The sequence below is a fragment of the Larimichthys crocea genome, chromosome I, assembly GCF_000972845.2.
Source record: "Larimichthys crocea isolate SSNF chromosome I, L_crocea_2.0, whole genome shotgun sequence".
NCBI lineage: Eukaryota > Metazoa > Chordata > Actinopteri > Sciaenidae > Larimichthys > Larimichthys crocea.
The window spans coordinates 34737831-34765225 of NC_040011.1; the positions used below are offsets into that span (position 1 = coordinate 34737831).

The window sequence follows — 27395 nt, forward strand, 5'->3', positions numbered from 1 at the left end:
TGTATCCGCAGGGGGGCATGGTTTCCAAATTTCCCTTCCCGAAGTCAGAGGAAAGTTTAAATGGGGTTTCATGATAAAGTTAAGGCGTTGTACTTTTTTAAAGTTTATGGAAAGTGAAATGCATTCAGCAGAAAATGTAATTTATTCAGGCCAAATTAAAACTATTATTTTTTACATTCTTTTTAAAACTCGACAGAACGATACCAATGAAACCATAAACTATTTTAACCAAATTTTTGAAAATGGAGATTTTTATTTTAATATGAAAAAAATGCATCATGAAATTGATTGTTTTAGCTCAGGTATATATATTCATTCACTGAACTAAAATCACATCATCTTATAATTGGCATAGTATTATATATAATTTTAATCGATAGGTGAATTAAAGTGATAGAATTATATCGCAGAAATTAAATGTTCTCTGTCGCCCAGTTTAGAAGAACGAATTACAACCATACTGACTCTAGGCTAGCCATAAAACTTCAGTTTTTACCGAGTTTGATTTGGTTTCAGAAACTACACACTCTCCCAATGAACATCCAAGGAAATAAATATAGAAAATCAACACGCTTTAGTCCTGAATATATGTATAACACAGATTAAAAACAAAACAGAATCAGGGAGATTCTGTTTATCCCAGATATGAATACAATATCACACATTGCCATGTGTTTTTCTGCTCACCTGCTGGCTCTCAAAGGTCCAGGTGCTGTCCGGTAAAGACGCATCGAGAACACTGATCACCTCTTTAAAGTCAGTGGTGCTGCTGGGTTTTATCAAAGTGAAATCACTGTACTCTGACATCGGAGACATACACGACCTGAAGGACTGACTCTGAGACAACATGTCTCCTCCCAGGACCTCCACATACTTTATAGGTCCGTCAGTGTTGAGCTGAATCTGCAGGTTTCTGTTGGGGTTCTTGTAATCATCATAGTCGGTCCCTCTCGTGCAGCAACTACCGCTGCTTCTGCTGTTCCTCATGCATTTAACCGTTAAGATGAGAAAAGTCACCAGAGACAGCACGGACACCGAGGCCAGAGAGAGAATCAAATAAAGGGTGATTCTCCCATTTTTCTTGCTGGGCTCAGCTGCTTTGTGTCGGAGGTCTAAGACGGGCTCATGGAGGCCGTCCTCCAGCAGGATGGACACAGTGGCGGTGGCGGACTGGACCGGTTCCCCGTCGTCCTTGACCTCTATAAGCAGCCTCTGAGAGGAGTCGTCCTGCTCGGACACAGCGCGTTTAGTCCTCACCTCCCCTGTGTACAGATTGACAGTGAACAGAGAGGCGTCTGTGGCCTCCGCCAGTTTGTAGGAGATCCAGGCGTTATGGCCCGAGTCAGCGTCCACGGCCGTCACCTTAGTAACCAGGTGACCCGCTTTAGCGGAGCGGGGCATCCTCTGATGAGAGAGGGAGCCCGGGGCAGCGGATGAGGGGTAAATAACAGCGGGGGCATTGTCGTTCTGGTCCAGGATAAAAACATGGACAGTGGCGTTGCTGCTGAGAGACGGAGAGCCCTGATCCTTTGCCTGAACCTGAATCTGAAACACCTTCAGTTTCTCATAGTCAAACGAGTGCATGCTGTAGATGCTGCCGTTATCTGAGTTGATGTAAACATAAGATGAGACAGAAACGTCCTGCACTTTAGAGTCCAGTATAGAGTAAGAGATTTTAGCGTTTTCACCAAAATCCAGGTCAGATGCTGATACTGAGTACAGTATAGAACCTGCTACTCCATTCTCTTTTAAATATACATTATAGGAGGGCTGAGAGAATAAAGGAGGGTTGTCATTCACATCAGTGATGCTGACAGGTATAATTTTCTTACTGGACAGAGGAGGAGAGCCTGAATCAGTGGCTGTTATCTCAATATTATACTCTAAGACATTTTCTCGATCTAAAGGACCACTGGTAACTAGTGCGTAGTTATTAGAAAAGGATGGTTTCAGATTGAATGGAGAGGCTTTGGTGACTTGTAAGGTTACTTTACCATTATCACCAGAGTCAAGGTCTCGTGCAGTGATCAAAGCAACTACAGTGCCACTTGGTGCGTCTTCGCGCACTGGCTTTGGCTGAGAGGTGAGAACAATTTCTGGAGCATTATCATTAAAATCAGTAATATCAACCTGCACGCGACAGTGACCCTCCATTTCAGGACTGCCTTTATCTTTTGCAGTTACATCAATGTCATATGACTTAGTAGTTTCATAGTCTAACTCCCCTTTCAGGGTGATTTCACCCGTTAAAGGGTTAATATCGAACATTGACAATACAGAATCTGGAGTCCGAGAGCCAAATGAGAACTCAATTTCACCATTTAAGCCTTCATCTGCATCTGTTGCTTTGGGCTTTATAACAGTGGCCCCCTTGATACTTTTTTCACCCAGTGTCACTTTATAAAGGTTTTTTTCAAACACAGGGAAGTTATCATTTATATCAAGCACATTTATGGTTATTTGTGAGGTTCCAGATCTGACTGGATTCCCACCGTCTAATGCTGTTAATAATATTTTGTGAACAGCTTTTTTCTCTCGATCTAGAGGCTTTTCTAAAACAAGTTCAGGAACGGTCTTGCCACCCTCTATCTCTTTTATCTTAAGTGAACAACACTCGTTTTTACTAAGAGTATATGATTTAAGTGAATTGCTTCCAACGTCGGGATCTTGTGCGCTCTCCAAAGGAAAGCGGGTGCCGACTGCTGCTAATTCGGCTATTTTTAAAGATAATTCATTTGAAAGGAAGCTTGGAGAATTGTCATTAATATCTCTGATTTCAACCTCAATTCGGTGTAACTGTAGCGGGTCCTCAATGACAACTTGCAGAGGTAGAACACAGCTGGCGCTTTGTCCGCATAAAGCCTCTCTGTCTATTCTGTCATTCACCACCAGCTCGCCCTTCCCCGCATCCACACTGAAATACTGCTTACCAGCCTCAGAGGCGACACGTAATTTACGGTCAAAAATTTCTGATAGTCCCAAACCCAGATCTTTGGCTAGATTTCCAACCACAGATCCCCGTTTCAGCTCCTCTGGGATGCTGTAACGAGTCTGTCCGTCTATTGTAGTCCACAAGAGAAAGAAATGATGCCACCAAAGCGCCTGCCATCTCCAGTCTCGGTATCCCTTTGTCTTTGTCATCCCAGATTCAGTAAAATACATCATCTCCAATCCACAAGAACACAGAATGTAAATTCAAAATCCATATTCTGAGAGCGTGACATGTTCCGTTAAAAAGATGCCTGTTCATTGTCCAAAATAAAATTAAGATAAAACCTTATACTTCGAGTATATGGACCATTTCCCCCACTCTCCTCCCACTACGAGCATTGTGGTTTTGGTGCTGAAGCTGCATGGGGGAGGGAGTAGATCTCTTTGTACAGTTCTGAATGCTATTGGTGCGCAGTATCCACCTCTAACATCCAATGAGAGGAAAACTGAGCAGCATCTTTAAAGACACACCAACCCTTTTGCACTGTCGTTAGAGAGCAAGTGAAGCATCAGCAGGAGATGCCTATTAACATTTCAGCAACGTATATGAATGCATAATAAATGAATGTATCAAAATATGAATAAAAAAATATTTAGTCTTAACAATCGATTCGTCTGAGACCAAATACATTTTCCTCAGCTTTGATTTGTAATGTGTGAAGGTCATCTTCAGCCTTTATTCAAATCAATAATTGTAGTAACTGTAATAAGTAAAAATAATTAAGTGTTATTAAATATTTATGTATTTTCGTTACCCCTTGAGTAAATGTCATCAACAACACATCATCGTGCCCTCTGTATGCCTCATGGGTCAGAGTCGCTGTCCATTCCTGTGGTGCTGAAACACTAAACTCGAAAAGCAATTGAAATCACCGTCTTCAAATGAATCATTATAAACAAACAAACCCCCCAAAGGTTTTAATTGTGAACGAGATAAATAGCAAATTTTAATTTCAATATAAATGTAGTATTTTATTTTCCTCGAAGATCTACTGATGGTTATTATGATTTCTTCTTGTGAAGGCAAGAGGTGTGCTTTTTTGTTGCTAATGGTGTTTAAGTACAAGTCTTACAAAACTGTATATGTCATTGTTCTGCTTTGCTCACCTGCTGGCTCTCAAAGGTCCAGGTGCTGTCCGGTAAAGACGCATCGAGAACACTGATCACCTCCTTAAAGTCAGTGGTGCTGCTGGGTTTTATCAAAGTGAAATCACTGTACTCTGACATCGGAGACATACACGACCTGAAGGACTGACTCTGAGACAACATGTCTCCTCCCAGGACCTCCACATACTTTATAGGTCCGTCAGTGTTGAGCTGAATCTGCAGGTTTCTGTTGGGGTTCTTGTAATCATCATAGTCGGTCCGTCTCGTGCAGCAACTACCGCTGCTTCTGCTGTTCCTCATGCATTTAACCGTTAAGATGAGAAAAGTCACCAGAGACAGCACGGACACCGAGGCCAGAGAGAGAATCAAATAAAGGGTGATTCTCCCATTTTTCTTGCTGGGCTCAGCTGCTTTGTGTCGGAGGTCTAAGACGGGCTCATGGAGGCCGTCCTCCAGCAGGATGGACACAGTGGCGGTGGCGGACTGGACCGGTTCCCCGTCGTCCTTGACCTCTATAAGCAGCCTCTGAGAGGAGTCGTCCTGCTCGGACACAGCGCGTTTAGTCCTCACCTCCCCTGTGTACAGATTGACAGTGAACAGAGAGGCGTCTGTGGCCTCCGCCAGTTTGTAGGAGATCCAGGCGTTATGGCCCGAGTCAGCGTCCACGGCCGTCACCTTAGTAACCAGGTGACCCGCTTTAGCGGAGCGGGGCATCCTCTGATGAGAGAGGGAGCCCGGGGCAGCGGAGGAGGGGTAAATAACAGCGGGGGCATTGTCGTTCTGGTCCAGGATAAAAACATGGACAGTGGCGTTGCTGCTGAGAGACGGAGAGCCCTGATCCTTTGCCTGAACCTGAATCTGAAACACCTTCAGTTTCTCATAGTCAAACGAGTGCATGCTGTAGATGCTGCCGTTATCTGAGTTGATGTAAACATAAGATGAGACAGAAACGTCCTGCACTTTAGAGTCCAGTATAGAGTAAGAGACTTTAGCGTTTTCACCAAAATCCAGGTCAGACGCTGATACTGAGTACAGTATAGAACCTGCTACTCCATTCTCTTTTAAATATACATTATAGGAGGGCTGAGTGAATATAGGAGGGTTGTCATTCACATCAGTGATACTCACAGGTATAATTTTCTTACTGGACAGAGGAGGAGAGCCTGAATCAGTGGCTGTTATCTCAATATTATACTGTAAGACATTTTCTCGATCTAAAGGACCACTGGTAACCAGTGCGTAGTTGTTAGAAAAAGAGGATTTCAGATTGAATGGTGAGCCCTTTGCGAGGTTTAACATGACTTTACCGTTATTACCAGAGTCAAGGTCTTGTGCACTGATTAAAGCTACAACTGTGCCTCTGGCTGCGTCTTCACGCACTGGGTTTGGGTTTGAAGTGAGAACTATTTCTGGAGCATTGTCATTGACGTCTATTACCATTATCTGCACACGACAGTGGCCCTCCATCTCAGGAACTCCTTTATCTTTTGCAGTTATATCTATTTCATGCATTGCACTACTTTCATAATCTAATTGCCCTGCCAAGGAAATTTCACCTGTACCTGAATCTAAGTGAAAAATAGATAACAGTGATTGGGGTGTATGCTCACCAAACGCGTATTCAATCTCTCCATTAACACCCTCGTCTGCGTCTGTTGCTTCAACTTTTACGAGCACAGAACCAGGGACACTATTTTCATGTACAGTTACATTGTATGATGGTCTTTTGAAAACAGGGACATTGTCGTTATTGTCCAGTACGGTAACTATGATTTTTGTGGTTCCAGTTTTGACTGGATTGCCTCCGTCTAATGCTGTCAGTAATAACTGGTGTACACTTTGTTTCTCTCTATCAAGCGATTTTTCTAGTACTAGTTCTGGAACCTTTCGACTTCCTGACAGCTCTTTAATCCTTAAACTAAAGCACTCATCTTTACTCAGTGTATAAGATTTTACCGAATTACTACCAACATCCTGATCCTGTGCAGTTTCTAATGGAAAGCGTACGCCTGTGGCAGTCGATTCTGCTATCTTTAAAGATCGCTCCTCTGTTGAAAAAATCGGAGAATTGTCATTGATGTCTCTTATTTCTATTTCTATCCGGTGAAGCTGTAGTGGATTCTCTGTCACAACCTGTAAGGGCAGCACACAGCTGGCGCTTTGTCCGCATAAAGCCTCTCTGTCTATTCTGTCATTCACCACCAGCTCGCCTTTCCCCGCATCCACACTGAAATACTGCTTACCAGCCTCAGAGGCGACACGCAATTTACGGTCAAAAATGTCTGATAGTCCCAAACCCAGATCTTTGGCTAGATTTCCTACCACAGATCCCTGTTTTAGTTCCTCCGGGATGCTGTAACGAGTCTGTCCGTCTATTGTACTCCACAAGAGAAAGAAATGATGCCACCAAAGCGCCTGCCATCTCCAGTCTCGGTATCCCATTGTCTTTGTCATCCCCGGTCCGCTAGAAGACGTTATTTTCCATCTAGGTATTCATCAACACAACCCCACATTCAAATCCATCGCCAGAATAAACGCTCCAATACGAATAAATCCTTAAATATTTGGTAATGAAATGTATATTCCGGACGCCTTTGAATAATTGCATCTCCTCTCCAGCACTGTGCACTGTGAGGGTTGCAGTGGTGAGACTGAATGGGGGATGGAGTAGATCTCTTTGTACAGTTCAGTATGCTATTGGTTCACAGCATCCATCTCTGCTGTCCAATCACAAAGCGCTAACAATGCCCATGAAGCTACTGCACCCCCTCAAGGTGGCTTTGAATTTTGACAAATGCAATATGAGGGATGTTCACATTTCTGTAATAATTGTCCCTGTTGAATACTGAATAAAAATTCAGCAGATGAAAAATACAATGATTTTAATTCCAAATCCCAAATCCACTGGCGCCCTGTTTTAAAATTATTTCTGCTAACTAAACATGACCATAATGCTAATATATTAAATAGGTAGACGCTTTGATTTGGAAGATATACTTGTCTGATCACAAATGGAAATATATTTGTGGTGCATGCTTTCATTAAATGATATTAATTAGAAGCAGTCATTTAGACATCTTACTTTTCCTATTTTTTCACAACAAATTACTGGATTTGCTGTTTTAAGGGATCAATACCATGTCACATAAAAAAATAATAATAATACAAATCATCACCTTTCACAACTTGTATGAAACATAGACACACAGACAGTTTTAAACACTGAATTTTAAACTCTAAATAAATTCAGTGTTTTCATTATATTGTACTGAAATCAAACAACAGAATTCATGAATGGTTAGGCTGACCAGATATCAATCACATTTCATCCGGAACAAATTTGAGGTCATATATCAAATTAGTTCAGATTAGGTGTTTTTATTTTCACTTTCAGGCTGAACAAAAAATATGTAACTCAAGAATGAATGATGAAATCTATAGCGAGACTAGTCTTTTCTGCTCACCTGCTGGCTCTCAAAGGTCCAGGTGCTGTCCGGTAAAGACGCATCAAGAACACTGATCACCTCCTTAAAGTCAGTGGTGCTGCTGGGTTTTATCAAAGTGAAATCACTGTACTCTGACATCGGAGACATACACGACCTGAAGGACTGACTCTGAGACAACATGTCTCCTCCCAGGACCTCCACATACTTTATAGGTCCGTCAGTGTTGAGCTGAATCTGCAGGTTTCTGTTGGGGTTCTTGTAATCATCATAGTCGGTCCGTCTCGTGCAGCAACTACCGCTGCTTCTGCTGTTCCTCATGCATTTAACCGTTAAGATGAGAAAAGTCACCAGAGACAGCACGGACACCGAGGCCAGAGAGAGAATCAAATAAAGGGTGATTCTCCCATTTTTCTTGCTGGGCTCAGCTGCTTTGTGTCGGAGGTCTAAGACGGGCTCATGGAGGCCGTCCTCCAGCAGGATGGACACAGTGGCGGTGGCGGACTGGACCGGTTCCCCGTCGTCCTTGACCTCTATAAGCAGCCTCTGAGAGGAGTCGTCCTGCTCGGACACAGCGCGTTTAGTCCTCACCTCCCCTGTGTACAGATTGACAGTGAACAGAGAGGCGTCTGTGGCCTCCGCCAGTTTGTAGGAGATCCAGGCGTTATGGCCCGAGTCAGCGTCCACGGCCGTCACCTTAGTAACCAGGTGACCCGCTTTAGCGGAGCGTGGCATCCTCTGATGAGAGAGGGAGCCCGGGGCAGCGGAGGAGGGGTAAATAACAGCGGGGGCATTGTCGTTCTGGTCCAGGATAAAAACATGGACAGTGGCGTTGCTGCTGAGAGACGGAGAGCCCTGATCCTTTGCCTGAACCTGAATCTGAAACACCTTCAGTTTCTCATAGTCAAACGAGTGCATGCTGTAGATGCTGCCGTTATCTGAGTTGATGTAAACATAAGATGAGACAGAAACGTCCTGCACTTTAGAGTCCAGTATAGAGTAAGAGATTTTAGCGTTTTCACCAAAATCCACGTCAGACGCTGATACTGAGTACAGTATAGAACCTGCTACTCCATTCTCTTTTAAATATACATTATAGGAGGGCTGAGTGAATATAGGAGGGTTGTCATTCACATCAGTGACGCTGACATTTATCGTTTTCTTAGTCGACAGAGGAGGAGAGCCTGAATCAGTGGCTGTTATTTCAATATTATACTCTGAGAAACTTTCTCGGTCTAAAGGACCACTGGTAACCAGTGCGTAATTATCAGAAAAAGATGGTTTCAGATTAAAAGGAGAACCCTTGGGAAGATGTAATGTTACTTTACCGTTATCACCAGAGTCAAGGTCTCGGGCACTGATCAAAGCTACAACGGTACCACTTGGCGCATCCTCAGGTACAGAATTTGGTTGGGAGGTCAGAAATATATTTGGAGCATTATCGTTAACATCTAACACTTCAATATGGACAGTACAGTGCCCCTCCATTCTCGGAGTTCCTTTGTCTCTTGCGCAAATATCTATTTCGTAATTTGCATTTGTTTCGAAATCTAATTTCCCTTTAAGACTTATTTCTCCGGTTATTGAATCAATATCAAATACAGACAGGACAATGTCTGGTGTGTGGGTTCCAAATGAGTATTCGACCTCTCCATTAGGACCTTCATCGACATCTTTTGCTGTCAGTTTTAGGATAGATGCACCTTGTACACTGTTTTCGTTTATAGAAACTTTGTAAATATTTTTCTCAAATACAGGAAAATTGTCGTTATTATCAAGCACATTTATGGTTATCTGTGAGGTCCCAGATTTCACTGGATTTCCTCCGTCTATAGCTGTTAGCTGAAGCTGATGTGTAGGCTTTTTTTCTCTGTCGAGAGATTTAGACAAGACAAGTTCTGGGATTTTCCTCCCACCGGATACATCTTTTATCTTTAAACTAAAAAAGTCGTCTTTACTCAAGGTATAGGACCTTACAGAATTCACTCCGACATCAAGATCTTGCGCGATCTCCAAAGGAAAACGAGCACCTGCCGCTGTTGATTCTGCTATTTGTAATATTATATCTTGCGAAGGGAATTTGGGGGAATTGTCATTGATATCTTGTATTTCAACCTCAACTCTGTGCAACTGTAACGGTTTATCAATGACTACTTGCAGAGTCAACACACAGCTGGCGCTTTGTCCGCATAAAGCCTCTCTGTCTATTCTGTCATTCACCACCAGCTCGCCCTTCCCCGCATCCACACTGAAATACTGCTTACCAGCCTCAGAGGCGACACGCAGTTTACGGTCAAAAATCTCTGATAGTCCCAAACCCAGATCTTTGGCTAGATTTCCTACCACAGATCCTTGTTTCAATTCTTCCGGGATGCTGTAACGGGTCTGGGCGTTTATTGTACTCCATAAGAGAAAGAAATGATGCCACCAAAGAGCAAGCCATCTCCAGTCTCGGTATCCTATTGTCTTTGTCATCCCCGGTCCGTTATAATAATATCCCATTGAGGTAATAGCAAAGCAGATAGTTTCCATCCATTGTCATAAAGTATTAACCCAAAACAAAGATCCAAAATTGCTTCATGCCAAAAACAAAATAAGATTTTTCTATTTTAAATTCGGATAAGAGCATCACTCCCTCTCATCCAGCTCCATGCAATCAAAATGTGTGCGGTGCTTTAGGCTGCATGGGGGAGGGAGTAGATCTCTTTGTACAGTTCTGCGTTTCATTGGTGCAAAAAATCCATCTCTAACCTCCAATAAGAAATGGGCGGGGGGTGCTTTTAAAGAGACAGCAGCCCTTAAAGAAATCAGGCTCTAAGTGTTGAGAGTGTGGAAGAAGAACTGAGAAGATGCCAGCTATTATATGTGGCCAAAAAATGCAAATTAAATTAAATATGATTACAAGTTTATTGTTTTGGTTATTCGAACTTTTGATAAAACAAACACTTTCTTTGTAGTTATGTTTAATCGAGGTGATAGTATTGTGCAGTTGTTAAAGCCTTGTTAGCAAACCCATTCAGGGTGTAGCTGTCCATCTGTGTGGTGCTGAAACAGGGTGCCATTCATACAATTACAAAGGGAGAATTCCAGCATCCTAAAATGCAGGAAAATGGTTAACTGCAAAATCTGAACTCAATGTACGTCTTTGTAGTAGAAACAAATAATATTTGCAAACAAAAAGTACACGAGCACGGTCCTGGATGTAATAGTTTTGATGTGCTGTCGTAGATGATTAGGTTATGACATCATTGTTAAACTGACAATAATAATTTGGACTGATAACATGACAGAATGTGAACACTGCAAAGAGAATGAGAGAGTAGAAAAGGCTTGTGACTGATTACTTGCAACATACCTTGTATAAGCAATATGAAAACACCATGTTAGCAGTGTGCAGTTAAGTATATGCACGTTACAAAAACTTTATACAGCAATAACAAATTACAAAGTGGGTTTACTGTTGGTTTTCGCTCACCTGCTGGCTCTCAAAGGTCCAGGTGCTGTCCGGTAAAGACGCATCGAGAACACTGATCACCTCCTTAAAGTCAGTGGTGCTGCTGGGTTTTATCAAAGTGAAATCACTGTACTCTGACATCGGAGACATACACGACCTGAAGGACTGACTCTGAGACAACATGTCTCCTCCCAGGACCTCCACATACTTTATAGGTCCGTCAGTGTTGAGCTGAATCTGCAGGTTTCTGTTGGGGTTCTTGTAATCATCATAGTCGGTCCGTCTCGTGCAGCAACTACCGCTGCTTCTGCTGTTCCTCATGCATTTAACCGTTAAGATGAGAAAAGTCACCAGAGACAGCACGGACACCGAGGCCAGAGAGAGAATCAAATAAAGGGTGATTCTCCCATTTTTCTTGCTGGGCTCAGCTGCTTTGTGTCGGAGGTCTAAGACGGGCTCATGGAGGCCGTCCTCCAGCAGGATGGACACAGTGGCGGTGGCGGACTGGACCGGTTCCCCGTCGTCCTTGACCTCTATAAGCAGCCTCTGAGAGGAGTCGTCCTGCTCGGACACAGCGCGTTTAGTCCTCACCTCCCCTGTGTACAGATTGACAGTGAACAGAGAGGCGTCTGTGGCCTCCGCCAGTTTGTAGGAGATCCAGGCGTTATGGCCCGAGTCAGCGTCCACGGCCGTCACCTTAGTAACCAGGTGACCCGCTTTAGCGGAGCGGGGCATCCTCTGATGAGAGAGGGAGCCCGGGGCAGCGGAGGAGGGGTAAATAACAGCGGGGGCATTGTCGTTCTGGTCCAGGATAAAAACATGGACAGTGGCGTTGCTGCTGAGAGACGGAGAGCCCTGATCCTTTGCCTGAACCTGAATCTGAAACACCTTCAGTTTCTCATAGTCAAACGAGTGCATGCTGTAGATGCTGCCGTTATCTGAGTTGATGTAAACATAAGATGAGACAGAAACGTCCTGCACTTTAGAGTCCAGTATAGAGTAAGAGACTTTAGCGTTTTCACCAAAATCCAGGTCAGATGCTGATACTGAGTACAGTATAGAACCTGCTACTCCATTCTCTTTTAAATATACATTATAGGAGGGCTGAGTGAACATAGGGGGGTTGTCATTAACATCAGTGATGCTGACAGGTATAATTTTCTTACTGGACAGAGGAGGAGAGCCTGAATCAGTGGCTGTTATTTCAATATTATACTCTGAGAAACTCTCTCGGTCTAAAGGACCACTGGTAACCAGTGCGTAGTTATTCGAAAAGGAGGGTTTTAAAGTGAAAGGAGAGCCTTTTGGTAGTTGCAGTGTCACTTTGCTATTGTTACCGGAATCAGAGTCACGTGCGTTGAGCAAAGCCACCACTGTTCCACTTGGTGCGTCTTCGCGAACCGGCTGCGGTTCAGAGGTGAGAACAATTTCTGGAGTGTTATCATTAACATCTAAGACATCAATCTGTAAACGACAGTGGCTCTCCATTTCAGGAAGCCCCTTGTCTTTTGCAGTTATTTCTATTTTGTAGGACGTGGTGGTTTCATAATCTAACGTTCCTTTCAAATGTATTTCCCCTGTTAATGGATTTATTTCAAATACTGAGGAGACTGAATCTGGTGTACGCGAGCCAAAAGAGAAGTTAAGTTCTGCGTTTGGACCCTCGTCAGCATCGGTTGCTGTAATTTTTGTAACAAAAGTATCTTTTGCAGTATTTTCCCATAACGAAACTTTATATATATTCTTTTCGAAAACTGGAAAATTGTCATTAGCATCAAGCACTGTGATTGTGATCTGCGAGGTACCAGACATGACTGGGTTTCCACCGTCCAATGCGGTGAGTCGTAGCTGATAAACTGCTTTCCTCTCTCGATCAAGGGGCTTCTCTAACACTAACTCCGGGACCGTTTTCCCGTCCTCCACTTCCTTCATTTTCAACGTAAAACAGTCGTTTTTAGTCAACACATAGGATTTAACTGAATTACTGCCAACGTCAGAATCTTCTGCACTCTCGAGGGGAAAACGATTTCCCACTGCTGCAGATTCAGAGATTTTTAAAGACAGTTCTTTTGTATGAAAACTAGGCGAATTATCATTAATATCTTTTATTTCTACCTCAATCCGGTGTAAATTTAGAGGTTTTTCAAGAACAACCTGCAGAGGTAGAACACAGCTGGCGCTTTGTCCACATAAAGCCTCTCTGTCTATTCTGTCATTCACCACCAGCTCGCCCTTCCCCGCATCCACACTGAAATACTGCTCACCAGCCTCAGAGGAGACACGCAGCTTACGGTCAAAAATGTCTGATAGTCCTAAACCCAGATCTTTGGCTAGATTTCCTACCACAGAGCCCTGTTTCAGCTCCTCCGGGATGCTGTAACGAGTCTGGGCGTCTATTGTACTCCACAAGAGAAATAAATGATGCCACCAAAGCGCCTGCCATCTCCAGTCTCGGCATCCCATTCTCTTTGTCATCCCTTATCCGTTAGAATATGTTATTTCCCATCGACCAAATCGGAGTTAATATCCAGTTCCAAGCAACATTAGCTATTTCCATAAAAACGTAAAAATCATTTTTGTCCATGTCTGAATCTTCAATTAATGATTTCTTTTTTAGCTCCGACATATGAACCCATCACCCATCGTCGTCCAGCTCTTTGTATTGTTAACGTTTACAGTGCTGAAGCTGCAAAGGGGAGGGGGTAGATCTCTTTGTACAAACCTGTACGCGATTGGTGCACAGACTCCATCACTAACACCCAATAGGAAGGGGGTGAGCAGGGATTTTAAAGTCACAGTGGCGCTTATGAGAATCGGCCAAGATGCTGTGTGTGATGAACACGAGATCCATCTTATACTTCTAGTGTTGCTAATACAATGTGTACAATCGAAGGAAACGTCCCTCCCAAGAAAAAAGATATGCAGCAGATTAACAGAAGGAAACCAAATATAACACAAAACCCTGTAACAAGACATGTATGAAAGGTTAAAATTGTTCTTTGGGTGAGAAAGCACCATGTTTTTTTATATAGTAAAAAAAGTGAAACGGTAACCAACATCATAATACACAAAATTATTGTTTTGGTTATTTATTGTTTTTTTCTTTTTTCTTTTTTTTGCCATTCCGAGTTGCTGAAGCAGGGAAATAGGAAGGTATTGATGAATAAATTGAAATTCTTGCGCAATTAATAACAACAAACTGAAACTAAGTGTACATAAAACAATACCACAGTAATCCAGCTTTCAGTTTGTACCATCAAACACGATTATCAGACGACAAAAACTAAAAGCATCAAAACACACTGTATGAATAATATGGGAATTTAACAAACTATGATGGGAACATCGAAACTGTCACTGCTCACCTGCTGGCTCTCAAAGGTCCAGGTGCTGTCAGGTAAAGACGCATCAAGAACACTGATCACCTCCTTAAAGTCAGTGGTGCTGCTGGGCTTTATCAAAGTGAAATCACTGTACTCTGACATCGGAGACATACACGACCTGAAGGACTGACTCTGAGACAACATGTCTCCTCCCAGGACCTCCACATACTTTATAGGTCCGTCAGTGTTGAGCTGAATCTGCAGGTTTCTGTTGGGGTTCTTGTAATCATCATAGTCGGTCCGTCTCGTGCAGCAACTACCGCTGCTTCTGCTGTTCCTCATGCATTTAACCGTTAAGATGAGAAAAGTCACCAGAGACAGCACGGACACCGAGGCCAGAGAGAGAATCAAATAAAGGGTGATTCTCCCATTTTTCTTGCTGGGCTCAGCTGCTTTGTGTCGGAGGTCTAAGACGGGCTCATGGAGGCCGTCCTCCAGTAGGATGGACACAGTGGCGGTGGCGGACTGGACCGGTTCCCCATCGTCCTTGACCTCTATAAGCAGCCTCTGAGAGGAGTCGTCCTGCTCGGACACAGCGCGTTTAGTCCTCACCTCGCCTGTGTACAGATTGACAGTGAACAGAGAGGCGTCTGTGGCCTCCGCCAGTTTGTAGGAGATCCAGGCGTTATGGCCCGAGTCAGCGTCCACGGCCGTCACCTTAGTAACCAGGTGACCCGCTTTAGCGGAGCGGGGCATCCTCTGATGAGAGAGGGAGCCCGGGGCAGCGGAGGAGGGGTAAATAACAGCGGGGGCATTGTCGTTCTGGTCCAGGATAAAAACATGGACAGTGGCGTTGCTGCTGAGAGACGGAGAGCCCTGATCCTTTGCCTGAACCTGAATCTGAAACACCTTCAGTTTCTCATAGTCAAACGAGTGCATGCTGTAGATGCTGCCGTTATCTGAGTTGATGTAAACATAAGATGAGACAGAAACGTCCTGCACTTTAGAGTCCAGTATAGAGTAAGAGACTTTAGCGTTTTCACCAAAATCCAGGTCAGACGCTGATACTGAGTACAGTATAGAACCTGCTACTCCATTCTCTTTTAAATATACATTATAGGAGGGCTGAGTGAATAAAGGAGGGTTGTCATTCACATCAGTGATGCTGACAGGTATAATTTTCTTACTGGACAGAGGAGGAGAGCCTGAATCAGTGGCTGTTATCTCAATATTATACTCTGAGAAACTCTCTCGGTCCAAAGGACCACTGGTAACCAGTGCGTAGTTATTAGAAAAGGATGGTTTCAGGGTAAAGGGAGAACGTTGTAGTTGTAGAGTCACTTTACCGTTATCACCAGAATCAAGGTCACGGACGCTGAGTAAAGCCACCACTGTCCCACTGCGAGAGTCTTCAGGCACGGAAATTGGTTTGGAAGTGAGCACAATTTCTGGGGCGTTATCATTTACATCTAAGACATCCACCTGCACACTGCAGTGACCCTCCATTTTAGGCAAGCCTTTATCTTTTGCACTTATGTCTATTCGATATGAGGCTTGAGCCTCGTAGTCTAGCTGGTTTTTCAAAGATATATCTCCCGTCACGGCATCTATATGAAATAATGCCAGCACTGATGGCGGTGTGTGTATACCAAGCGAGTACTCAATTTCTCCATTTGGACCTTCATCTATGTCGGTTGCTTTTGTTGTGATTACAAAAGAGCCATTTGCACTGTTTTCCTGAACAGCAACCTTATAAAAAGCATTTTCAAACAATGGTACATTGTCGTTAATATCAAGCACATTTACAGTTATTTTTGCAGTTCCAGACTTGACTGGATTGCCTCCATCCATAGCAGTAAGAAATAAGTTGTGAATGGCTTTTTTCTCCCGATCTAGTGATTTATTTAATACCAATTCAGGTATTTTTCGTCCATTTTCAATTTCTTTAACTTTTAAAGTGAAGCAATCATCTTTGCTTAGAGTATACGTCTTCAATCCATTGCTCCCAACATCGGGATCCTCTGCACTCTCTAAGGGAAAACGCACACCTACAACGGTGGATTCAGCTATTTCTATTATATGGTCGCTTTTGAGAAAACTAGGAGCATTATCATTTACGTCTCTTATTTCCACTTCGATCCGGTGTAACTGTAGTGGGTTCTCTATTACAACCTGCAGAGGTAGAACACAGCTGGCGCTTTGTCCGCATAAAGCCTCTCTGTCTATTCTGTCATTCACCACCAGCTCGCCCTTCCCCGCGTCCACACTGAAATACTGCTTACCAGCCTCAGAGGCGACACGCAGCTTACGGTCAAAAATATCTGATAGTCCTAAACCCAGATCTTTGGCTAAATTTCCAACCATAGAGCCCATTTCTAGCTCCTCCGGGATGCTGTAGCGAGTCTGGGCGTCTATTGTACTCCACAAGAGAAAGAAATGATGCCACCAAAGCGCCTGCCATCTCCAGTCTCGGTATCCCTTTCTCTTTGTCATGCCTGGTCCGTTAGAATATGTTATTCCCCATCGAAATATTGTTCACAACAAGGAGGTCGACGTGAAAATCCAACAACGATGAACTTGCTGTACTCCAAAAATGCCCATATTTGTGCACCAGGAGATGCACATTAACATGTATATTATTTATTCTGAGTGTTTAAGCGCATCCTCCTCTCATCTCGGGCTCTAAGCAATGTACTGGCTACAGTGGTGAGGAGGATGGGGGAGGGAGTAGATCTCTTTGTATAACTCCTAATGCTATTGGTGCACAGCATCTACCCTGCATCCAATCAAATCGAAACAGCAATGTAGTCCAGTCCCCCACTGCAACTCAGAAATATATGAAATGACACCATAGGGCGCTTATTCCAATGAGTAATCACATAAAATTGGACAAGTTTATTAAAATTTTGACCAATGTGGTCTCTTCATTTGGATTTTTTTAAAAACAATTCTTGCAAATATTATTCATACTTCAATACTTAGAACTACTCTCACATCAATGCTGTGAGGTGTCTAAAAATGAAATTCAAATTTAAACAAATGAAACTAAAGGCATCATTAGATTTCAACGATGTGCCAAGAGTAAATTAAAACGTTATGTATTTAACGTCCCTGTTTGAATCAGACAATCATTCAGTCACACAACAGATCCTCAGCAACTAAAGAGTCAATTTAAATTGGAAAAAGTTAAATTTGCTGAAGCAGCAGGCTACATTTGGAATGTCTGAGTATGCTGAACTTCTACACGTGAGCTAAAACACTTGTGAAATTGTGAAAAGTGAACATTTTCACCTTTTTTATTATTATTATTATGATTAGATTATATATTAATAGTCTTTCCTTTTCCCTTAGAAAATATCATTTTAGATGTCAAGTCACAGCGGTAGTCACACACATTAAAATAATAATGTTGTGACACAAACCATGTGATTAAAAGCGCACGGTCTATTACTAGGTACACCTACCGCTACTCTAAAAAACTATACATTTGAACAGAAAACCCCCAGAAACAAGTAAAATTTTGTGACAACAAACGAAAGAAGCACATAGAAATGTTATTTACGCTTCGGCTCACCTGCTGGCTCGCAAAGGTCCAGGTGCGGTCCGGTAAAAGACGCCATCAAGACAGCTGATCACCTCCTTAAGATCATGGTGCTGCTGGGGTTTTAATCAAACAGTGAAATCACTGGAACCTGACATCGGAGACATACACGACTGATGACTGACTCTGAGACAACCATGTCTCCTCCAGGACCTCCTTCGTACTTGTAGTTTACGGGCGACGTCAGTGTGTTTTCTGACGCTAGATGTATGTCCTGAGGAGCAGCGGAATTCGAGAGGTTGCATTGTGCGGATGAGGGGAATCGTGATGACTATGTGTTGCTGAATCTGCAGGTTTCGTTGGGGTTCTTGTAATCAATCGATAGTCGGTCCGTCTCGTGCAGCAACTACCGCTGCTTCTGCTGTTCCTCGGCATTTAACCGTTAAGATGAGAAAAGTCACCAGAGACAGCACGGACACCGAGGCCAAAGAGAAATCAAATAAGGCGATTCCCCATTTTTCTTGCTGGGCTCAGCTGCTTTGTGTCGGAGGTCTAAGACGGGCTCATGGAGGCCGTCCTCCAGCAGGATGGACACAGTGGCGGTGGCGGACTGGACCGGTTCCCCGTCGTCCTTGACCTCTATAAGCAGCCCTGAGAGGAGTCGTCCTGCTCGGACACAGCGCGTTTAGTCCTCACCACCCCTGTGTACAGATTAACGGTGAACGAAGGCGTCTGTGGCCTCCGCCAGTTTGTAGAGATCCAGGCGTTATGGCCCGAGTCAGCGTCCACGCGCGTCACCTAGTAACCAGGTGACCCGCTTAGCGGAGGTGGCATCCTCTGATGAGAGAGGGAGCCCGGGGCAGCGGAGGAGGGGTAAATAACAGCGGGGGCATTTGTCGTTCTTGGTCCAGGATAAAACATGGAACAGTGGCTTGCTGCTGAGAGACGGAGAGCCCGTGATCCTTGTGACCTGAACTGAATCTGAAACACCTTCATTTTCTCATAGTCAAACGGTGCATGCTGTAGATGCTGCCGTTAATCTGAGTTTGATGTAACAATAAGAAGAGACAGAAACGTCCTGCACTTTAGAGTCCAGTAATAGAGTCGAGAACTTAGCGTTTTCACCAAAATCCAGGTCAGATGCTGATACTGAGTACAGTATAGAACCTGCTACTCCATTCTCTTTTAAATATACATTATAGGAGGGCTGAGTGAATAAAGGAGGGTTGTCATTCACATCAGTGACGCTGATAGGTATAATTTTCTTACTGGACAGAGGAGGAGAGCCTGAATCAGTGGCTTTTATTTCAACATTATACTCTGAGAAACTCTCTCGGTCTAAAAGACCACTGGTGACCAATTCGTAATTGTTAGAAAACGACGGTTTCAGGGTGAAAGGAGAACCTTTGGAAAGCCGTAGAGTCACTCTACCATTGTCACCGGAGTCAAGGTCTCGTGCACTGATCAAAGCAACTACTGTGCCACTTGGTGCGTCCTCGCGCACTGGACTGGGTTTTGAAGTGAGCACTATTTCTGGAGCATTGTCATTTATGTCCTCTACGTCCAGCTGTACACGGCAGTGACCCTCCATTTCTGGGATGCCTTTATCTTTAGCAGTTATATCGATAATGTATGATCTAGAACTTTCATAATCTAACGCTCCTTTTAATACGATTTCTCCTGTTCTGTCATTGATATCAAATGTTGATAACACGAAGTCTGGAGTGCGGGACCCGAAAGAATATTTAACTTCACCATTAAGACCATCATCTGCATCTGTAGCTGTAAGTTTGATTACAAATGTTCCTTTTGTGCTGTTCTCCTTTAAAGACACTTTGTACTCATTGTCAGTGAATATTGGAAAATTGTCGTTATTATCAAGAACAGTAACGATAATTGTACACGTCCCCGTTTTGATCGGGTTTCCACCATCTAATGCTGTCAACAGCAGCTGATGGAGAGCATTTTTCTCTCGGTCTAATGGCTTTTCTAACGCTAATTCAGGCACAGCTTTACCATTTTTTGTGTCTTTAAATTTGAGTGAAAAATGCTCGTTTTTGCTTAGAGAGTAGGTTTTCAAAGAATTGCTTCCTACATCTGGGTCTTCTGCACTCTCCAAAGGAAAACGTTTGCCAATTCCTACTGATTCTGGTATTTTAAGATTAATTTCCTGTGTAGGAAAACTCGGAGAATTATCATTTGTGTCTCTTATTTCCACTTCAATTCGATGAGACTGCAAAGGGTTTTCAACAACTACTTGCAGAGGTAGAACACAGCTGGCGCTTTGTCCGCATAAAGCCTCTCTGTCTATTCTGTCATTCACCACCAGCTCGCCCTTCCCCGCATCCACACTAAAATACTGCTCACCAGCCTCAGAGGCGACACGCATTTTACGGTCAAAAATATCTGACAGTCCCAAACCCAGATCTTTGGCTAGATTTCCTACCACAGAGCCCTGTTTCAATTCCTCCGGAATGCTGTAACGGGTCTGCCCCTCTATTGTAGTCCACAAGAGAAAGAAATGATGCCACCAAAGCGCCTGCCATCTCCAGTCTCGGTATCCTATTCTCTTTGTCATCCTTGGTCCGTTATAATACATTAATTCCAATCGAGATCCTGTTTATAACAACATTGGAATCCATGATAATAGAAAATACTCCCAAGAAATAAAATCCACAATGTTTAAACATGGCTGTAAGCTAAAACAGATATGTTTAAATTCTAAAAAATACGAGCTCATCGCCGTCTTTCCTCGAGCTCTTTGCATTCAGTGTTAGAGCGCTAAGGCTGTATGGGGGCAGGGAAGAGATTGCTTTGTACAGTTCTGAATCCTATTGGTGCACAGCATCCACTTCCAACATCCAATAAGAGAGAAACTGATCTACACTCTTAAAGACGCAGCATCTCTTCTCTTCGTGAGTTTTCATCTGGGATGATTAGGACTAATATCACTGAATATCAAATGATGTACATTGAACTAATTGAAAGCATAAAAATAAATTTCGCATCGCACAAACTGTGAAATCATAAAAAAAGTAACAGTGGGAACAGATTGTCCATTGTCATTATATTTGTGCAGAGGCTGTTTTGACATTACATGGCCGTGGCTGCTTCGCTGTCCGCTCTCATGGTGCTGAAATGTTCAGTTGTGTACGTGGAAAACTAAATTGATGCACGTCTTCAACAAACCAATTTTAAACATCACTAAATACATTTATTGCACATTTAACACAGCAAAGATAAAACAGTCATTGCGAAAACTTGTGATGAAAGCACTGTATATTGGAGTGAACCGAATGGAAGAAAGACAAGCAGACGAACCGACACATGGCTGACTGTTGACAGGCAGACAAACCAAACAGCCAGTCAGACAGATGGATAGAAACTTAGATAAATGTTCCTTGTTTGCACAGTTGACTTTCAAAAAATAGTCTACAATTTAGCATTTTCTGTGAAATGGCAGTTATTTTTTTTGTCTCTATTATTAAAGCGTATGGTTGTTTTTGCTCACCTGCTGGCTCTCAAAGGTCCAGGTGCTGTCCGGTAAAGACGCATCAAGAACACTGATCACCTCCTTAAAGTCAGTGGTGCTGCTGGGTTTTATCAAAGTGAAATCACTGTACTCTGACATCGGAGACATACACGACCTGAAGGACTGACTCTGAGACAACATGTCTCCTCCCATGACCTCCACATACTTTATAGGTCCGTCAGTGTTGAGCTGAATCTGCAGGTTTCTGTTGGGGTTCTTGTAATCATCATAGTCGGTCCGTCTCGTGCAGCAACTACCGCTGCTTCTGCTGTTCCTCATGCATTTAACCGTTAAGATGAGAAAAGTCACCAGAGACAGCACGGACACCGAGGCCAGAGAGAGAATCAAATAAAGGGTGATTCTCCCATTTTTCTTGCTGGGTTCAGCTGCTTTGTGTCGGAGGTCTAAGACGGGCTCATGGAGGCCGTCCTCCAGCAGGATGGACACAGTGGCGGTGGCGGACTGGACCGGTTCCCCGTCGTCCTTGACCTCTATAAGCAGCCTCTGAGAGGAGTCGTCCTGCTCGGACACAGCGCGTTTAGTCCTCACCTCCCCTGTGTACAGATTGACAGTGAACAGAGAGGCGTCTGTGGCCTCCGCCAGTTTGTAGGAGATCCAGGCGTTATGGCCCGAGTCAGCGTCCACGGCCGTCACCTTAGTAACCAGGTGACCCGCTTTAGCGGAGCGGGGCATCCTCTGATGAGAGAGGGAGCCCGGGGCAGCGGAGGAGGGGTAAATAACAGCGGGGGCATTGTCGTTCTGGTCCAGGATAAAAACATGGACAGTGGCGTTGCTGCTGAGAGACGGAGAGCCCTGATCCTTTGCCTGAACCTGAATCTGAAACACCTTCAGTTTCTCATAGTCAAACGAGTGCATGCTGTAGATGCTGCCGTTATCTGAGTTGATGTAAACATAAGATGAGACAGAAACGTCCTGCACTTTAGAGTCCAGTATAGAGTAAGAGACTTTGGCGTTTTCACCAAAATCCAGGTCAGACGCTGATACTGAGTACAGTATAGAACCTGCTACTCCATTCTCTTTTAAATATACATTATAGGAGGGCTGAGTGAATAAAGGAGGGTTGTCATTCACATCAGTGATGCTGACAGGTATAATTTTCTTACTGGACAGAGGAGGAGAGCCTGAATCAGTGGCTGTTATCTCAATATTATACTCTGAGACATTCTCCCGATCTAAAACACCACTGGTAACCAGTGCGTAGTTATCAGAAAAAGATGGTTTTAGGGCAAATTTGGATTTTTTGGGTAGGTGCAATGTTACTTTACCGTTAACAGCAGAGTCAAGATCTCGGGCACTTATTAAAGCTACTACTGTGCCATTAGGTGAGTCTTCTCGCACTGGTTTTGGATGAGAGGTAAGTATTATTTCTGGAGCATTATCGTTGACATCCAAAACTTCAACATGCACAGTACAATGCCCCTCCATTCTCGGACTGCCTTTGTCTTTTGCACTTATGTCTAACTCATAATTTGGAATTGTTTCGAAATCTAGTTTTCCTTTAAGAAATATATTCCCCGATATATTATCAATACTAAAAACAGAGAGAACAGTATCTGATGTGTGAGCACCAAATGAATATTCTATCTCTCCGTTTTGTCCATCGTCCATATCTGTCGCTTTTGTTTGTACTATCAATGCACCTTCTGCAGCATTTTCACTGATAGATACTTTATACAAGGTTTTCTCAAAAGCTGGAACGTTATCATTTATATCAAGGACTTTAATACTTAACTGAGCAGTACCTGATCTCACTGGGTTGCCTCCATCTAGAGCTGTAAGTAAAAGCGTATGAACAGCTTTTTTCTCTCTGTCTAAAGCTTTTGTTAAAATCAATTCAGGGACTTTTCTTCCACCGGCAACTTCTTTAACTCGAATATTAAAACACTCATCTTTACTGAGAGCGTATGACTTCAATGAATTACTGCCTACATCGGGGTCTATGGCGCTCTCTAAAGGAAAACGAACCCCTAAACCCGTCGATTCTGCAACCTCCAATGTGATTTCATTTGATGGGAATCTCGGCGCATTATCATTAATGTCTTGTATTTCTACCTCTACACGAAAAAGTTGTAATGGGTCTTCAATTACAACCTGCAGAGGCAGCACACAGCTGGCGCTTTGTCCACATAAAGCCTCTCTGTCTATTCTGTCATTCACCACCAGCTCGCCCTTCCCCGCATCCACACTGAAATACTGCACACCAGCCTGAGAGGCGACACGCAGTTTACGGTTAAAAATCTCACTTAGTCCCAAACCCAGATCTTTGGCTAGATTTCCTACCACAGAGCCCTGTTTTAGTTCTTCCGTGATGCTGTAACGAGTCTGTCCGTCTATTGTACTCCACAAGAGAAAGAAATGATGCCACCAAAGCGCCTGCCATCTCCAGTCTCGGTATCCTATTCTCTTTGTCATCCTTGGTCCGTTATAACACATAAATTCCAATCGACATATTGTATAGAACAATGCTGAGATCCACCATCGCAGATGTTATTCCAATAGAAAAAAATCCACAGTTAACGAGCATGTCTTTAAGCTCAAATATAAAATGTTCATATTATAAAATAGATGCTCATTGTGTCTCTCCCCAACCTCTTTGCATTCTACGCGTTACAGCACTGGGGCTGAATGGGGGCAGGGACAAGATTGCTTTGTACAGTTCTGAATCCTATTGGTTCACAGCACCCACATCTACCAGCCAATGAGAGGGGAACTGATCGACGCTCTTAAAGTCGTAACATCTATTCTGTTTGTTCTCCTTCACTCGCTCTTAAAGTCGTAACATCTATTCTGTTTGTTCTCCTTCACTTTAACCAAAGGGAATTATTTTAAGGAAAGAAAGAAAGAAAGAAAGAAAGAAAGAAAGAAAGAAAGAAAATATGCCTGGCTAATTCAATTATATGCATTTACTTTTAAATATCTTCAAACAGGTATATGGACTGATGTAGTTATTATTATTTCCTGAAAAAAAAAAAAGACAGCAGATCATACTTTGATGATAGTCTGTAACCTTCCCTGCTTTCCACGTAGAGTCGCTGTCCACCTACGTGGTGCTGAACTATTCAAAAAGGCTGTAAATAAGATAGATAGATAGATAGATAGATAGATAGATAGATAGATAGATAGATAGATAGATAGATAGATAGATAGATAGAATAGAATAAAACATATATATACAAAATATAAAAAATAAAAAAAAACATAGAATGTTTAACTCTCTGCTCACCTGCTGGCCTCAAAGGTCCAGGTGCTGTCGGTAAAGACGCATCAGACACACTGATCACTCCTTAAAGTCAGTGGGTGCTGCGGGGTTTTTATCAAAGTGAAATCACTGTACTCTGACATCGGAGACATACACGACCTGAAGGACGGACTCTGAGACAACATGTCTCCTCCCGGACCTCCACATACTTTAGGTCCGTCAGTGTTGAGCTGAATCTGCAGGTTTCTGTTGGGGTCTTGTAATCATCAAGTCGGTCGTCTCGTGGCAGCAACTACCGCTGCTTCTGCTGTTCCTCATGCATTTAACCGTTAAGATGAGAAAAGTCACCAGAGACAGCACGGACACCGAGGCCAGAGAGATAATCAATAAAGGGTGATTCTCCCATTTTCTTGCTGGGCTCAGCTGCTTTGTGTCGGAGGTCTAAGACGGGTCATGGAGGCCGTCCTCCAGCAGGATGGACACAGTGGGAGTGGCGGACTGGACCGGTTCCCCATCGTCCTTGACCTCTATAAGCAGCCTCTGAGAGGAGTCGTCCTGCTCGGACACAGCGCGTTTAGTCCTCACCTCCCCTGTGTACAGATTGACGGTGAACAGAGAGGCGTCTGTGGCCTCCGCCAGTTTGTAGGAGATCCAGGCGTTATGGCCCGAGTCAGCGTCCACGGCCGTCACCTTAGTAACCAGGTGACCCGCTTTAGCGGAGCGTGGCATCCTCTGATGAGAGAGGGAGCCCGGGGCAGCGGAGGAGGGGTAAATAACAGCGGGGGCATTGTCGTTCTGGTCCAGGATAAAAACATGGACAGTGGCGTTGCTGCTGAGAGACGGAGAGCCCTGATCCTTTGCCTGAACCTGAATCTGAAACACCTTCAGTTTCTCATAGTCAAACGAGTGCATGCTGTAGATGCTGCCGTTATCTGAGTTGATGTAAACATAAGATGAGACAGAAACGTCCTGCACTTTGGAGTCCAGTATAGAGTAAGAGACTTTGGCGTTTTCACCTGAATCAGGATCAGTTGCTGATACTGAGCACAAAAGTTTCCCAGGAGGATTGTTCTCTTTTACATAAATTACATAAGAAGGTTGGGAGAAAACTGGTGGGTTGTCATTTACATCTAACAGTTCAACAAGTATTACTTTTTCACTGGTTAATGGTGGCTTTCCAGAATCAGTAGCACTTATCTTGACACTATACTGGCCATTCTTTTCACGGTCAAGTGGCCCATTTGTCACTAAAGAGTAATGGTTAGAGACCGATGGATTTAACTTGAAGGGGGACCTGGAAGACACCTTTAATGTGACTTTGCCATTGTCACCTGAATCTGGGTCTTTTGCACTTATCAGTGCAATAACTGTTCCGACTGCAGAATCTTCTGGAACAGGTGTTGTTAAAGACGTTACAATTATTTCAGGAATGTTATCGTTAATATCAACTACTTTAATCTCAACGGCACAATGCCCATCCATCTCAGGATTACCTTTGTCTTTAGCAGTTATGTCAAATCTATGTAAGGAGTTCGTTTCATGGTCTAAAATTCCTTTGACAACAATAGCTCCAGTAGATGGCTTAATGTCAAATAATGATAAAATCAAATCCGCAGTTTGCTCTGCAAAAAAATATTCAATTTCTCCATTCAGTCCTTCGTCTGCATCTGTAGCTTTAACTTGCAATATTTCAGTTCCAGGTGTTGCCTTCTCGCTGACATTAGCCTCATATACCTGTCTCTCAAATTGTGGTGCATTATCATTGATATCAAGTACAATAACTGTAATTTCAGATGTACCGGAGCGAACCGGGTCTCCGCCATCTACAGCGGTGAGGATGAGAGTGTGTAATGGCAGCTTTTCTCTATCAAGTGGTTTTTCCAGGACCAATTCGGGGATTTTTCTTCCGTCTTTCAGGGTTTTAACAGTCAATTTGAAATTGTCATTTTTGCTTATGAGGTAAGAGCGTACAGAATTGGTACCGACATCAGGATCCTGTGCACTTTCTAAAGGAAATCTCGCGCCTGGATTTACTAGCTCTGCGATTTTCACCACTTTCTCTTTCGTCAGAAAACTAGGTGAATTATCATTTGTATCCTGTATTTCAATTTCGACTCTATGCAGCTGTAGGGGGTTATCTATGACTAGTTCCAAAGGTAACAGACATGACGGTCTTTGTCCACACAGTTCCTCCCTGTCTATCCTATCAATCACCACCAGTTCTCCCTTCCCCAAGTCCACATTAAAATACTGCTTACCAGCCTCCGAGGTTATCCGCAATTTACGTCGATACAGTTCAGATACAACCAAACCCAGATCTTTGGCTAAATTTCCTACCACAGAACCCTGTTTCAGTTCCTCCGGGATGCTGTAGCGAGTCTGTCCGTCTATTGTACTCCACAAAAGAAAGAAGTGATGCCACCACAAAAACACTTGCCATGCTGGCAATTTTTTCCACATTATTCCTCGTTCAATAAATCCCATATCTTTTCACTCCAGTCCCAACTTCTTAAGTGATTAAGAAAAGATGGTCTATAATCCAGTGTAGATGCGTCCTCATATATAACAGTCATGCTTTGTGTCTGCATATGCATCCCTCTCCCCCCGTACAGAACATAGTGATGGTTACGACGCTGAAGCTGCTCGACGAGAGGGAGTAGATCTCTTTGTACAGCTCTGAATCTCATTGGTGGACAGAGATACCTATTTCCACCAATCCTAGCATCAGTAAACGTCTACATAACAGTGACGTAGTATGAAGTATGATCCATAGAGAAATCATCC

At 43.4% G+C, this 27395-nt stretch overlaps 3 protein-coding genes and 2 pseudogenes across 35 annotated transcripts in view; all 5 read right to left on the minus strand.

Annotated features, from left to right (window-relative positions):
- The window catches only part of LOC104930405 (protocadherin gamma-C5), a 260504-nt gene that overhangs the window by 15964 nt on the left and 217145 nt on the right, over nucleotides 1-27395 (minus strand). For 2 of the 33 annotated variants that reach the window (XM_027278195.1, XM_027278184.1), the window contains exon 1: nucleotides 7563-10220. The exons of 24 other annotated variants lie outside the window; for them this stretch is intronic. In XM_027278195.1, the coding sequence (XP_027133996.1) occupies nucleotides 7563-10073 (2511 nt within the window). In that variant the 5' untranslated portion in view covers nucleotides 10074-10220. Of the gene's footprint in view, nucleotides 1-687; nucleotides 3331-4098; nucleotides 6745-7562; nucleotides 10221-14360; nucleotides 17017-27395 lie in introns of those variants that run through there. 7 more of the 33 variants (XM_027278227.1, XM_027278201.1, XM_027278202.1 and 4 more) reach the window with 6 other exon arrangements.
- LOC113745691 (protocadherin gamma-C5-like) lies at nucleotides 10981-14073 on the minus strand. The gene has a single exon (XM_027278359.1). It carries the CDS (start codon nucleotides 13468-13470, stop codon nucleotides 10996-10998), a length of 2475 nt encoding a protein of 824 aa, XP_027134160.1. The 5' UTR covers nucleotides 13471-14073; the 3' UTR covers nucleotides 10981-10995.
- On the minus strand, nucleotides 18234-20771 carry LOC113747160 (protocadherin gamma-C5-like; annotated as a pseudogene).
- On the minus strand, nucleotides 21344-24058 carry LOC113745748 (protocadherin gamma-C5-like). Its single transcript, XM_027278641.1, has one exon. It carries the CDS (start codon nucleotides 23843-23845, stop codon nucleotides 21344-21346), a length of 2502 nt encoding a protein of 833 aa, XP_027134442.1. The 5' UTR covers nucleotides 23846-24058.
- LOC113745751 (protocadherin gamma-C5-like) lies at nucleotides 24677-27322 on the minus strand (annotated as a pseudogene).

Excerpts from the sequence above, each read along its gene's own strand:
- LOC113745691 (XM_027278359.1), bottom strand. The coding sequence starts at position 13,470 with ATGACAAAGAGAATGGGATGCCGAGACTGGAGATGGCAGGCGCTTTGG.
- LOC113745748 (XM_027278641.1), bottom strand. The coding sequence starts at position 23,845 with ATGTGTTATAACGGACCAAGGATGACAAAGAGAATAGGATACCGAGAC.